This window comes from Fundulus heteroclitus, chromosome 2, assembly GCF_011125445.2.
Source record: "Fundulus heteroclitus isolate FHET01 chromosome 2, MU-UCD_Fhet_4.1, whole genome shotgun sequence".
In the NCBI taxonomy this organism is placed as follows: domain Eukaryota; kingdom Metazoa; phylum Chordata; class Actinopteri; order Cyprinodontiformes; family Fundulidae; genus Fundulus; species Fundulus heteroclitus.
Genome location: NC_046362.1, coordinates 6,708,472 through 6,724,211, shown reverse-complemented (window position 1 = coordinate 6,724,211; position 15,740 = coordinate 6,708,472). Strand labels below are relative to the sequence as shown.

At 36.9% G+C, this 15,740-nt stretch overlaps 1 protein-coding gene across 1 annotated transcript in view; it reads right to left on the bottom strand.

Moving 5' to 3' along the window:
- Window positions 1–1,555: 1,555 nt before the first annotated feature.
- zgc:113516 (ETNK_euk domain-containing protein) overlaps window positions 1,556–15,740 on the bottom strand; it is a gene marked incomplete at its 5' end in the record, with an annotated part of 45,528 nt that continues 31,343 nt past the window's right edge. Inside the window, 1 exon segment of the mRNA XM_012862475.3 lies at window positions 1,556–2,246. Coding sequence (XP_012717929.2) covers window positions 2,165–2,246 — 82 coding nt within the window.

Here is a 15,740-nt window from a genome sequence, read left to right as displayed (position 1 = left end):
CTACTTTAGTAAGTTGGAAAATAAGTGATATTAAGTAAAAAATTTTATTCAAACGGTTTAAAGATAAAACCTTAACTTTTATGTTTCTGTTGATGGTAAAAACACTATCTTCTATGAAAACAAAGCTACTGAAATTTTCAACTTTGGTATACTGTAATTTTAGAACATCTCTGACTTTTTAACTTTTGCTCTTTCTTATTTATTTCTCCACAAATTGGCAATCTAGTTCAGTAAATCTAATCACCTAAAGTTTTGTTTTTTTCTTGGAACAAAAAAACAACAGTGTTTAAGACTGTGGAAAGCTTACCTGTGAAAGCGTTCCCTTCATTTCTGTCTCATGAGAACTTGCATCTGTTGATTCAAGGCTGCAATAACCACACACACCACATGAAATACGTCTGCAGCACCTTTGATCACTGGAAGCCTCTTTTAAACAGAGGTATAAAGAAAGCTTTTAATTTCAAAAGCTCTTGGGGCCATACATTACATAGGAAAATCTCCATATGGGCTATGTTAACCCTTTTAATCACTTTGCTCATTTATGTTTATGTGTCTTATTAGTTTTAATTTATAGTTTTCAAACCATGATGTCTGGTAGTTTGAGAAAGGAGCTTTATCTGAAGATTATCAGGGCAGTAAATACATAACGTGCTGTATATTCTATTTTTGCTTACAATGCCCTGTTAGCTACATTTAACAGTGCACACATATCATAAATTGACTTTATGGACTGCACATTGGAGCGAGTGCTTAGCACTGATGGCTCCCAGCTAGAAGGTCAGTCAGTCAAAGGTCAGATTTTATTTGAATCTTGAGTTTCCCCCCTACAAATAGGTGGGTTTTCTCTGGGTACTCCCATTTTCTTCCATATTCCAAAATCATCCTATGTTAGGTTCAGAGTTAGACAGCAACCAATCACTTTTATTCACCTGGCTTTTACTAAGAGCTGTTTTAGTGTAAAACTAAAGGTTTTAAAAACAGCATAATTCAGAAGATTCTATAATGTGTAAAACATGAGTTCAGAAGATAATCGATCAGTAAAAACAACAACAACAACATTGTTGCTATGGTTACACATTATGACACAGAAGCAAACTAAAGGAACTACAAAAATGCTTCCAGCTGCACAGCATAAATTCAGAAGAATTAATCATACAACAAAGCAATCCCTTGTTTTTAAAAAGAATAGATCTAAATGAATGTAACATAGCTACTCTTGCCTTTCAACAGCCCTGTAGCCCATTCTTTGTAAATGACAGACAGGGTGTGAAAACAGCACGACAATAAAGCAAGTTTTTAAGGTTAAGTTTCTGGCACTAGATATAATGATAAGCATTTTATAACACAAAAATGACTGTAATTGTAGCTTCAATTTTGTTTTGAAAGCTATAGCTCCCTGGTGGGAATACCAGTTTTTTAGCAAACACAAATTGACTAAGCACTGTGTTTGTTTTCTTGAAGTGGTTGTCGTAAAAAATGTCAAAGTATGAAAAAAAATGCAGCTACCTCAAATGACAGTTCAAGTGAATTGTTGTACATTAAAGATTCATAACAATTTAAAGTGTTCAGTATGTTCAGCGTTATTTACTTTTTGTTAAACTATCAGCTTGGGGTCATATAGCTCATCAAGCAAGGAATTATAAGATGTTACCCCTAGTTTGAACGCTTTAATAATGTTCAATAACTCATTTTACAAACTTTCTAATAGCTACAGACATCAGTTTTACAGCATGCTGTTATGAAACAGAAAGATTTCTAAATAACTTCTAACTTAGAATAAGCTGATGTGAAAACTTGTTTTCCGTCAGAACTGTGGTACACTCACAATAAGCCCACAAATAACCCTCTTATGGTTTTTATGATCAGGCTCAATTTTTGTGGCTTTATGCAACTTGGCTGTGGGAACAATTAATGCTTTTCTGGCATGAGCATTGTTTCAATTTGCCAAACGGGCTTATCGGCATAGTGACTGTGGTAAAATAAATATTCAGTAAATCACAGTGATAGCAAAACACATTAAATCTCCCTATGGACTGAAATAACAAACAAGGAGAGCACTTTTATAGGCTAGTTCCATACATTTGCATTTCAACAACAGTTTATTGAGCATAGCAGCCTATAAAAAAGTGATGGATTCGATCATTTCAATGTTTTCTTCAAAAGTCTACTTGGTTAACTCTCCCAGAGTTAATCCAAAATATTCTTCTTTCCTCACAAAGTAGTAGCTGAGTCGTGCTATGGCATACCTGTGAATAAACCAAAGGGCAGGAAAGATATGAGATTAGCTTTCAATAACTCTTAAAGTAATCTATACATTTGACCAACTACTTAGCATTTTAAGAAACTAAATAACATTTTTCAGTTTCATGCAAGAACAGTATTGATAGGTTTGGTAGGGAATTAAGAGAAGGGGAAATATTGAAAAGTTCCTGGATCTTTCTCAAGCATCATGCACTTAACCCTAACCCTAAAGACCACGAGTAATGAACAAAAAATACATCTATTTAACTAAAGGAACAAATAAAAATTATTTTTTATTGTTTATATTTATAAAAAATATAAACAATGCTTGTTTTCTGTGCAATCCTGACAGCCTTACCTGCCTAAAGTTTGGATTAGTTTACTGTCCAAAATTGTCTTCTTTGTAAATTCCACACCCCTTCCTTTATTTCTGACGAGTAAAAGCACTGAAAGTGGTTCCCGTTGAAAACTGCAAAATCACTTATTATTTCAGTGTAGGATGCATCAGAATATTGAGCTAATGCTCAGTTTAAACAAAGGATTGTATAAAATTGTTCTATTAGTTTTGGTTTAACTTTCAAAAAGTGTTTTTAAGTGTACGCTGATTTAAAAGTTCTTGTTACTAAGGACCCATAAATCCTGCTTACTCTGAGTCAATCAGGGACATGTATGTGAGAATGTATTTATGTTGAAAACAGAGTTCAGGCAGTTGTAAGTTTTAATCATAAGAATCCCATAATTCTCTGTGTTAAATGTCTCTTGATTTAAAACGAGTTGTGAAGAACGTGGTTGCTTTGAGAAGTGAATTAGCGGAGTGAATGGATGCTGTACTTCTCATGAAATGTTCCAGTGATTAGCTGCTGAATGGAATCATTCTCAGAAAAAGTCTCACTTGTTGCAAAAACATGTTTTTATATCGTTTAAAGTAAAACTGCGTTAAAAACAAATTTAAGTTAAAAGGAAATGTGCACAACAAGTATGCGGAGTTGAGTCCATTGGCTAAAAAAATATAGTTAAAAATTAAAACATAATGACCTCACTTAAGTTTGGGGTCAAAACTTTAAAAAGATGAAATACAAAATAAAATTCCTTAATCCTGTTTGTGTTTAAAGGAATGGTTTAGATTTTTTTTTAACTGGTTTGTATTTAAAAATGTAACTGCTTCATGCAGATAAAGTAATGTTGGTTGTTCCAACTAACCTAAAACAGGAAAAGATTAGTCAGATTTAACCGGTAGAAGTATTTCAGATTTATAAGTACGGCTACACAACTGCAGACTCAAAAGAACTGCTATGAAATAACCCATTTAGTGCTAACAAGGAAGCTTTGAATTAGGCGCTACCATCCGATGTTAGCACCAAGCCATTAGCTAGATGTGGTATTTGTTCTAAAGATTTTTTTGTATCCTGCTCTTTTTATTGGGTATACAAATGGCTGATCCATGGTGACAGTGGTGAAGGCATCTTCAATGTCAGTTTATGTAACCAGAAAACTCAAGAGCTATTTCCTTACATACCTAAAAAAAAGAAAAAAGTCTTAAAGGGGCCATGGCATCACTGTATAAATTGTTTTATGTAGTGGATGTTGCTGCATATGTAAATTCTCCAAAGAATTTCATTAAAAAAAAAATAATGGCAGCTTGTTGTTTTGTCAGGCCAAATGTCCCTCCTCAGTAAAAGGGTTGGTTGTGATAACGATATGGGTCATTCCACCAAATGGGTGCCATTTCTGCCGCATGGAAGTTATATCAATAAATATGTAGGAAAACTAGTTTTTAAATTCACTTTCTTATTAAATAAAATGTCCTGTATGTAATCTAATGAGAAATTTGGGATATATAATCAAGAGGAGTAATAAAAACTAAAATTAATGCTGAAAATAATAGCATTTGTCACGTATCCTTATACTATGGTGTTGCATTTAATAATAAAACATAATAAATAAAATCCTAAAGAAATTTTGTTTTGTTTTTTTAGCATCTTTGTGTAACTGCATATCACATCTATGATTTGCAATTGTTTCTTTTAAAATAAATCTATAATATTTTGTGCACATTTCAGTTGTATTCTAGGGTTTTCACTCAGTCCTGTTACCTTAACATATTACCCCATTCAGAAAAGTTAGGAATTTCCAGAAGTCCAATACCAGGAGTGAGTAGTCTCTCAATGATGAATTGATTTATGAATGCAAATATTTGATATTACACTATTTATTTGATTAAGTTGTACAGTTGAAATTTGTTGAGATTTATTTTAGTTTAATGATTTTAATAAATACTGACAGGGAGACAAGCCACCACTCAGTGCTGCAGAAAAGCAGCGGGCCTATTGTGCTCGTCATGATGCCAACCCAAAGAAGAGGAAAAAATGTCTAGAAAAGGAATGAGAAAAATACTGGGATGACCTAAAATCAGGCAGGATGAGATGGATCAAGGATCTAAGTGAAAGAGAAAAGTGCACACAAAGCAAAAAGTGGAGAGAGATGTAGAAACAATATCAAGGATAGAAAAGAACTTGAACAGGACCTTGTTACCCCTCCAGACAGTGTAAAAATTATTTTGTCAAAGGACATTTGCATTTAACACAGTATAATCCAAGTCTTTCTTAAAATGTGAAAATGTAGAATGTTATAGATAATGAAAAATATAAATGATTGCATTGCAGTATGGAATAAACTGTATTAAATTGATAACTGAATGGAGTTGAAATGAACTAAAATATAAAATCAGGATTAATCAAAGACTACATTCTACAAAAAAACAAATTCTGACCTGTGAATGCTTTAACACAAACATTTCACATTCAATCATCCATAGACAACATCCTCAGCCAAAGAATTTATGTGGCAAAGTCCTGAAATTATTGGTGTGTGGGGAAGTATGGTAGTGATCTTTACCCAGGTGTCATCAAAGATACCAGTGATATACAAAATTGGGGTCAGTAGGTTTTTTCTGCCCAATGCGTGATTTGTGGTACCTATTTTGTGAGTATCATCCCATCTATTTCAGTATAGAAACTGAAATAGAGGTCTGGGCTAAACTAGAGTGCCATCTAGCATATAGAATAACATGTAAATTGCTAAATGTGCCTTTGCACATTTTAGAAAAACACAATTTCCATTCATATATATTATATAGGGTCTTTTTTGGTTGAAGACAATAATTATTTCAGTATATATGGATTATTCTATCAAAATAAAGACTTTATTAGGGATGAACAATAAAACTAGTTGATAAGCATTGAAAAAGCTTTTGGGATGTCCTAAGAGTTTTGGTAACAGGACTGAAAAAAATCAAGCATCTTTGGGTTAAAAGCTTTGTAAAAATAAATAAATAAATGACCTGAGATACTAATTTCAGTTTAAAAAAATTTTTTTTAGAGACTTACTACAACCAAATGGAACCCATTCAGTGGATTGACCCACATGCAGCTCTACCTAGTTGACTGCACGCTGATTGGCCACAACCACATTTGGAAAACTGGTCAGGTGTCACTTCAGCCACTCTTTTGTGATTCTCTCATCCTTCGGGAGTGAGTGGAAACATTTTTAAGCACCCTCGGACATATCAGCTCCCCTTTTTAGTAACCGCTGTGAAGCTAGTTTGAGGTAAGCCTCCAACCTCCGCATCCAAATCTAGGGCTGCCGCTCTTCCGCCTTCCTCATGAGATCCTTCTGTGTCTCTAATTTCATAAATGAGTTAAACCTTTACACCATAAATTGAATAGATATTTTAAATAAAACATTTATTGCAAATGCCATGCATGTTTAAAATCAAAACAAATTTAACATCCAACTCAAGATTTCTCTGCTCAATGGACAACAAAGTTTATTTTGATCTGAACCTTATACACCATGATCTGAATTTACTTTACAAAGCTCATGGTTACAAGAACTCTTCTAACAAAAAACTTTAGCATCTCCAAACTGACAAATGTTTTCACTGATGTAGGAAAATGCAGCATCAGTTTAACCTTGCCTGCAAGATGAATTCTCGTGTTTTTTGTACGTTCACAAACACACAAGAATCTATCTGGTACCGCTCAGGCTTCAACTGTTTCTGCCTGAACCAAAAAACGGTTCGGGCCAATCACATTGCAATATTGTGGTTTAAGACGGGACATACTGGTGCAACGACAGCAAGCGCTGCTGAGCCCACAGCCGGAAAAAAACATAAACATGGCAGCGCAGGAGGACGCATGCGTAGCTGCTGCTATCACATCTAATTGGTAAGAATCCATGATTTCTCCTTTGAAAGAAGAACAGCAAGACGTGCCTTGACCAGCTTGTTGTTTTTGTATTACTAAAATAACATTACTAAATGCTACTATATCACTAAATATAATTTTAACAGAAAACAGGGACAGTTTTCTACACCAGAATTAAAAAAAATAATTAGTGTGACTTATATACGTTTTGCTGAAGTCCATAAATTAAAATCTAAATAAGAAATAAATATCACTGATGTCTGTCGAAACCAATAAGTTGTGTTATTTTAGTTGTAGTGTTAATAATTGTTTCTTTTCTGATTTCAATAAAAACAGTAAGAGTAAGATATCCTTTTCACTATCAGCTTGTCTTACATGTTGAATAAAAATTGCTTCATCCGCCATGGTCCATCACCCCACGTCACAGCCACATCCAGTTCCTCACTGGTTGTTTTTGTGCGACAAGACACAAAAGTTCGGCTCTTTCAACTCCAGCGGCTGTCGCTTCGCATCCATTGCAGGTTTTGTCTCGCTCTGGCATCGCTTTAATCGTCAAAATCTCGTGTTTTGTGTCGCTAAACTTGCCTCTGTGACTTTACATCGTCTCGCTCCGCATCACGTCGTTCTTGTATGGCTTAGGCCGAGGGATATCATGTAAATCTGTGGCTCAGCCTGACACATTGGCGTTTAATGAGAACACACATTAAGGTAGGTTTTTGTTCAAGTGTGTATTTGTCAAGAAATAAAATAATTTTAATTAGATAATTATTGAGCAAAAACCGTAAAACACATTTTTATAGTACCCTGGTAACCTGAAATTATTGTATTTTCAATGGTTCTTATGGTGTCAGAAATTCAAACCAGCCCATAACTACAGACCATTTTATCTTAACTAAAAGTAGCTCCCTTTGCCTGGAAGGAAAAACAAAATATTTTTTTAAATATATGAGAGTGCATTAAGATTATGAATGCTATTTTTTGGTGATGTTCAGCCTGTATTTTAAGTTTCTGGTTGCACTTTTTTTTATTTATCTGCCATTGAAATATTAGCAGTTGTTTGTTCCTACAGATGAGATGTTGTTTGTCCATCACTATCTAGGCACACGCATGGGTAATTTAAAAGTAAAGTGTAAGGTACAAAGTGAGTAGCAAGGTAATGCACAATAATGTTGTCCTTTATTGTGTGTTTTACAAATGTTCACACGGTATGTGCTTCTTTCTAGCCCATGTTAGGCAGAGTGTCTTTGTTTGTACAAGTTGCAAATAATAAAACTGCTTCGAGTCTTTGTTCAATAAAGTACTGAGTCTGAAAGCTTCAGAGCACAGCTCTGATAGAAGTGGTTTTGTGTTCGTTCCTACCTTACTGTTGAGCGTCTCGATAAATCTGATGTCTGAGTATGCTGTTGCCCTTGGCCATTATACTATACCCCTTTGAAATTAAGTGAAGTTTGAAAAGCAAGGAAAATGGAGGCACAGAGAGGAGTTGGTCCTTTAATTAGTGCTTTCACTGAACTCCTCAATGCCGAATCGGTTTCCTCGCTCTTACTGCTTTAGTGAGACAAAAAGAGAATTCAGACGCATGCTTTTCAGATACTTGTGTTCCATCACTCTGCTCCCCTCATGCGTCTTTATGTAAAACTGAGCTCTAATGATTGTTTCAGAGTGAGCCCTCTGTTGTCTTCTGTTATTGGAAGTATTCCCTTCTTGATGTTTCTGCAGAACCAAAACGAGACACTTTTATACAAAGATTATGACAAAAGATACGTGCTTTGGTACAGTCTAATATGTGCTGCTGCAAAACAGCTGGGAGGAATAAAAATCTATGGTGTAATCCCAGCTAAACTCGCTAGACAATTTTCACTTCACTCTTGATGGTTCTGCCAGGCTTGAAAATCCCTTTTTTCTGGTCAGACTTAATTTGTTGTGAGTTGAGTGCTCCCACACGTGACTGACACTGCTCTCACTGAGACACAGTTGCAACTACCTTATCAAAAAACAAGTTTGCCTCATGAATAGCGTGAGTTTTATAATTTAATAGGGGCTGTACCAGAGTGTTATATTAATGTGCCGCAATGTATCTACTCAAGGTTAACTTGAGATATCCAGTCACTGTCAGCATGTTGACTTTGTCTGGTGTAGTAAGTCAAAGCTATAATTATTGCCCCCCAAATGTGAAGGCGTGGCCTTTTAGCTTGACACACTGTTTGTTTAAGGCTCTTATTTTGAAGTATAAAAGGAAGTACTTCTTGAGTTGCTGTCTATTTTTTTTTGACTAATTAATTTAATAACGAAATTTTGTCTTCCAGCATGCATTCCATATAATTACACTGCAGACCTTGATATTTTTATTCATATTTTTAGTTGAAATTAGAGTTTTTTTGATCCAGTGGATGTTTGGACCGTTCGGATTGAGTCTGCTTTGAAAAATGTCAGATTTAGCTACGGTCAGCGTGTGAAATGGGTTTTGGTGACCTGCAGCCTCAGAGATCATCTGATGAAGTGAGAGGGGGATGAAAATGAACAAACTAGCCGTCTCTGTCAGGAGAACAGAGTAGTTGCTGGACTACACCGCCCTGTTTCTAACATAACACAAAAATAAACCGTCCGTCCGTCTTCTTCCGCTTATCCGGGGTCGGGTCGCGGGGGTAGCAGCTTCAGTAGGGAGGCCCAGACGTCCCTCTCCCCAGCCACTTGGGCCAGCTCCTCAGGAGGAATCCCAAGGCGTTCCCAGGCCAGCCGGGAGACATAGTCCCTCCAGCGTGTCCTGGGTCTTCCTCTGGGCCTCCTCCCGGTGGGACGTGTCCGGAACACCTCACCAGGGAGGCGTCCAGGAGGCATCCTGACCAGATACATCAAGTAAAATAATCTGCCGTCATCTTTGCTTGTTTTAAACTCGTCCTCCAACAACAAAACCTCTTCATATACTGGTAAAAAGTGTAAGGCTAACAAGTTTGTCCCCTTTCAGCTACTGTAATCACAAATGGTGACACAATATGGCGTCTTCCATCGGGTGCACCGCCACCTATGTATTTATAAACCACTCATTCTAAGCTATGCGAACGCTTCCATTTTTGATGCGATTGCTTTTAGACATTGCCAGATTATTTATTTACAACACTTGATTTTTGCTAATAACAAGCCAAATTAGTTATACACTGTCCCGTCAAGGCAGGACTACATGTGATCCCCCCGGTTGGATATCTACAATGGTTATATTAATACTAGTTAAACTAGATTAAGTAAACTGAATTCTTTGTAAAACAGTTTGAAATGTATAAAGCCCTTATCATATTTGTGAAAATTACACAAACAAAGAAAAACAAAATGTTTTTATTGTGTATTGTCACGTGGGTTGACATCATCATCTATTTAGATTTAAACCTGGACTAAAATATTCACTGATTACAGATTCTGTAGAACCAACCAACCAACAAACAAAAAAAGCTTGTGGTGTGTGAAGTCTTTGCTTTGTTTTAAAAATAAAGATGGTTCTGATAACTATTGTTACAGCTTTAGATACACAAGTTTATTCCTTTAAAAAAAATTTCAACAAAAAAGTTTTGCTTCCAGGTTAAAAAAACAAAAGTCCAGCCCTTGCATGTAGTCCTATTAATCTTTTTGTTTGTCACATACACCAGTTCCTAAGAGTACTATAAGTACGTCCCCTGTTCCGTAAGAACAGCTGTTTTCACAAACTGTTTAATTCATCTCCAAATGCATTGAGGCTGACTTGTAAAAGTAGCATTTTTCTATTTAGCAGAAGTGGAGGAAGAAGGTTTGCTCCTGCATAATAGCAGGTATTCCCTTTCACAATGTGCTTTTGTGCACAGCTCCCTCAATTTTGCAGTCAGACTATTCCAAACAGTGGGCCTCCTCCTTGTTCATTTCCTCATAATAATGTCTTTGTCAAATAACAGCTGGGCCTGCCAGGATGTCCACAAATCTAAACCGCTGACTCGCAAACACTTTCAACACACGAATAAAATCATAAGAGGAAAGTAAATAAGAACGGTAGAAGGAGGGAGGGTTCACATTCCCCTTGTGGCTCTCCATTGTCACATCTACATCTGGACCGGGTTAGAGGACGAGGGTTGTATGACGCCTGTCACTCCTTGGGAAGTCTGCAAAGATTTGACTCATGCTCAGGGGGATAGAGCTCTCTCTCTCTCTCTCTCTCTCTCTCTCTCTCTCTCTCTCTCTCTCTCTCTCTCTCTTTCTCATGTTCAATAAGTTAGAATATGCATTAAAAAAAGGCTCTTTTGTCAGCTTAAAAGTTCCTTTTGGAAATAAACTGTAAGCAGGTATTGCACATAGTTTTCATTAAGCTGACATTTCTGTATTAAAAAAGGGCTTTATTAGTCTGATGTAATATTAGAATCCTAAATGTCATGCTTTTATTAGCTTTAAGTGGAAAAATCATCATAATTAACAGAAAGGCTTGAAAACAACAGTCTGCGTGTAATTAATCTATTTAATTTGTTGCACTTAGTGAAAATTTTAAACTGAATGATAGGCACTTTTGAATAGTAATCTAATTTATTGAACATGACTTACACTCAGTTTGAATTCACGTGGACTATATAGTCTTTCTTCAAAGGAAATTGTTTACTACATGCAATCAATGAAATGAAATTTAATGAAATTATACGAGCTTAATTTGAGAATAATATCAAATACATTTATCATATCAGTTCTTTGATGTTATGAACCTGTGCCTGCATAAAACCGTTTAATGGTTCCTGGTTTTCTTTCTATTTCCGCCTATTTAACCTTGAGTAAAAATACTACATTTTCATGGTATTGCAGTTGATGCTCTCAACTCCTGCGTACAGTAAGTCGCTTCTGGGTGTTTTAAAAAAGGCTAGAAGTCTCAAAATGATGTCATGGCCTTATTTGCATAATTGGCCATGAGCATGTAAGGGTAAAAATACACTGTAGGAGAGACGGATGATGTAATAGGCAATCCAAAAAAGGTGAGAGACATCTTCAACCTGTTTGGAACTACATTTAAACTTTCTTACTCATTTCATACTCCTTGTTCCCTTTTTGTTTTTGGGTTCGATGACATAATTTACAATCCTGTTGGCTTGGAACCAGCAAAAGTAACATAAATGTCACACTCTCCTGGAGCAACTTGCTTTTTAACATTGGATTTTACTTAGTTTTGCTAACTCTGGCTTAGTTATTGAATTTAAAGGTGCATAGACATGTTATTTTACTTTTTTTATTTATACATCAGTAGCTAACTCTGGTTGCATGCAAAGTTTTTATGAAAGATTATCATGTCCTGCTGGCATATTAGTTATTACTGAGAGGAGCAAAATGCTGGAATAAGCCAGAGCCAGAAAACTGGTTGCAGTGGAGCTTAACATTTGAAACATCATAATGAATAATGTCAGCAGTTTTGAAGATGTTATTTTGCTGTTGTTGGGTAATCAACAATAACAGTAAATGTGAGACTGAGGCAGACTCACTCACTGAGGAACTGACCCCTTACCGCAGGGTGCCCCCTCTATAAAGCCTTGCAGTACGTACCAATCTCCCTCTTTTGCCGCTGTTCGTCAGCAGCACTGGAGAAGAACGCTCTCTTCCTGTCTGTGGGCCCAAATGGAGTTCAGAGACCCGCCAAGGCTGGACCAAGCTAAGTGAAGTCTGTTTTGTGTGAAACCAACATCAAAATCAATGCAGTGGTGATCTTTCTAAGCTGTGCAGGAGAAAGCTGACCTGAGAGCCAAGCCAAAATCCTGCAGGGTGTGCAGAGATGCCCACGCTCCACAGGCTGAGCGCAGCCCAACAGAGAATGGTTTACTTTAATGTGTTTTTTTTACTGTTTTTTTAAAGGTTTGACTGGATTTAAGACCTGGAGTTGCACGTTGATGTTTTGTGCCAGCCACTTTGAAAAAAGATTTTAAAAAATATATGGCTCCAAGATGGAAAGACTGGAATGTCGCTGGGAATACAGTATGACTATTGGTGTTCACTGAAGCGGGTGCTAAACCTGCTAAGTAACGATGTGATCGCAGAGTTGATTGACGTGCGTAAACGTTCTGATATGAGGCTCTTAAAGGTGCTGTATATTGGTTTATTTAATTAATAACAACTGGTCTTCGGTCATGAGCTGCACAGTGGCGCAGTGGGTAGCGCTGTTGCCTTGCAGCAAGAAGGTCCTGGGTACGAGTACACCCCTGGGTCTTTCTGCATGGAGTTTGCATGTTCTCCCTGTGCATGTGTGGGTTCTCTCTGGGTACTCTGGCTTTCTCCCACAGTCCAAAAACATGACTGTTAGGTTAAATGGCTTCTCCAAATTGTCCTTAGGTGTGAGTGTGTGTGTGTGAATGGTTGTTTGTCCTGTCTGTCTGTGTGTTGCCCTGCAACAGACTGGCGACCTGTCCAGGGTGTACCCCGCCTCTCGCCCAGTGAATGCTGGAGATAGGCACCAGCAACCCCCCCGACCCCATGAGGGATTAAGTGGTTTGGAAAATGGATGGATGGGTCTTTGATCACGCCAAGCTGCCGCTTTACTGCGAGGCATTGCATTATTTAATTCTGTTTTATTAATTAAGCAAACTGGCATTATGGTAGTTCTGCAATACTGCTAAGAGAATGCACCTTATCTGTTTATATCTTGTTATTGCCCTGGTGCTGGGGCTATTTTTATCCACAAAAAGGACCATCAAAACATTATCACGATGGAGGCTTGGTGTATATAACATTATTGTATCATAATCAAATGGTTTTGGTCTTTTTTATGAGCATATAATGTGACCATATACCTTTAATTGAGTCATAACCTGGTATTTTAGCCTTCTGAAAATGTCTTTAAATTTATGTTTAGTCATTTTTACGAGAAATTATTTTTAAATAGAGCTCATTTTGACCCTTTTTCATACCCCTTTTTATTTGTCGCGAGAAATTGACTTGTGTGTACGCGCCTTCATGTGCCATAGTTTGTTTACTATCGTTTACTATCGTTGGCGCTGCTGTGAGTGTCTGTGTCTCACACTCACTCACACACACAGGCTTGATGCCATCTTCGTCTGATATTGTCCCAAGTTAATGAAATGTTTTGGTACAAAATGTGACGCGCATACAGAAAGTAGCTGGGAGAGTCGTTTGACAAGAGGCGGGCGTGGCTTATGTTAGGGTCTTTCCACAGTGACCGAAATCAAGGAGCAGCACCAAAATCTCGCTTGGAAGAGAATGCGCTCTTGTGGGTTTTCATGGTTTGTACGAAGAGCCCACAAAAAAAACCCGTCCCTTTCACACTCCTGATTTTCTGGAAGAATTTATCTTAGGCCCAACAACAATTGCACAAGTTTTAACATGAAAAGTCCGTATTCCACGTGAATACTCCTTTGATAACTTACTGCTAACACTAGTAAACGTAACTACGACTTGTTTAAACATAATGCTTGTTTTCGTTTCACTCCACCATCTTCCGATAGTGCTACGAATGTTAGTACAGCATTATTTGGGAACATTAATATCAAATTTAGGGGTGTTTTGTGTAACTTTAAGATTAACCCATGAAGCTAATGGCAATACGGCCGAATATGCCCTGACACGTAATTTCCGGCCAATCGTCCACCTACAGCACCCTCTAGCTTCTTAAGTTGCCAATTTGAGTCTCAAATATTTCCTGGGGAAATAATTAAATTGACTAAAATCAAGTATCCTGAAGGAAGGTTAGTGAGTTTTATTTAGCAAATCATTCTTTAAAATGTTATTTCCTCAAATAATGTTTTATCTAATTATGACTTGCCTTATGAATGGGTTGAACACATACCAAATGTTATATATTTTCATATCTATATTAGTTCAACCAATTTAACCTCATTCCACATTCTTAAAAAATTGTTTGGTTCTTGGATCTGTAGTGAACCCAAGATTCATTTAATTATTCCTATGATGATGGTTTTCAACTATCTTTATTTGTCCTTTTGTGTGGACATACCTTAGTTTCTTTAATCTTAATTTTTCTTAGTGATTTTAGTTAAGTTCCACTAGCCTAGTAGAAGGAATTTGTTGATTGAAATAAATGATTAATTCAGCTAAACAACATTCTATAATGGTGTTTCCCTCGCTCATTTATTCCATATGTGTTCAAAGTTTGCTGTTAAAAGAACGCCAGTGCTCAAATCATCCTTTCATCCTATTGTCCTAATATCAGCTGTTTGGGCTGATATTCACCGGACAATACCTAATAGACAGAGAATTATTTATTAAACATTAAGTAACGTAAAAATGTGTATAATGGCCCCACACCGTGTTATTGGTTACTTTGTACCTCAGTCCATACCCTAGATTGAGTAACAGGTGATTATTTACAGTTTTTCTGCAACTTGTATTTGATAAATTATTCACGGGCAAAGTTATAGTGAAAGTGTTGTTGCAGTATAGGAATGTACAAAATGCTGAGAAATACATTTTTGACAGGGTCTATGGCTAGTTACCCTGGTTAAAATGAACAAGTTAACAAATCTCGCCAGTTTGTCCAGGTGTGAGATTATTCTAAAATCTACATTTTGGGAAAAATTTATGAAATCCTTTTGATAAAAACAACCTCATATTAAAGCATGAACTCAGTCAACTCAACAGATTTAATTTTTGTAAACTACATTAGCTTGAAAGCTAGCTTCTAACATGTTGCACGTCGCAGCACGCCGCTAGTCAGCTCACGTTACTCACTGCTTTTTTGGCCACATGACATCATACCAGTCACATCTGAATTCAAGTTTAAATCAAGAGGAGGATCTCTCCGGTGGATCTTCAGCCATTTCCTTTTTGTTAACGGCCTTGCGTTTATCTAACAGATCTGTTTTTGCCAAATAGTTTGATACAAGGAAAACAGCTGCTTCGTGTCCTCCAATTTCATATACAGCCTACTTTTTTTTTAATATGTATTGTTTTGATCATTCAGAGACAAATCATAACAGAGAAACCAGAACCCTGGCTGTCAAGGCTGTCATCTAGAATAATGAATCAGGACTTTAGTAGGCACAAAGAATTGGAACGGTTGTGGGGGTGTATTAAGGGATAGCAGAGGTGAGGAGAGTAGTGCTGCTTTCAAAGATTAAATTTGGTTCCCTGTCGTTACTGTTGCTCTCACAGCTCATTTTAGTTTAACCCCTCCAGTTGAAGAAAGGTAACCCAACTCTCTGCGCGCACTTTAGGACAACCTCAGCCGGCGGCTTAAAGTAGCAGACGGCTATGCAAGACATATAGTAAGGCTGGGGTGGACGGCGCTGAAACAATAGCGCCTCTGTGCCCCAGCACCCCTCTGGATCACATTTC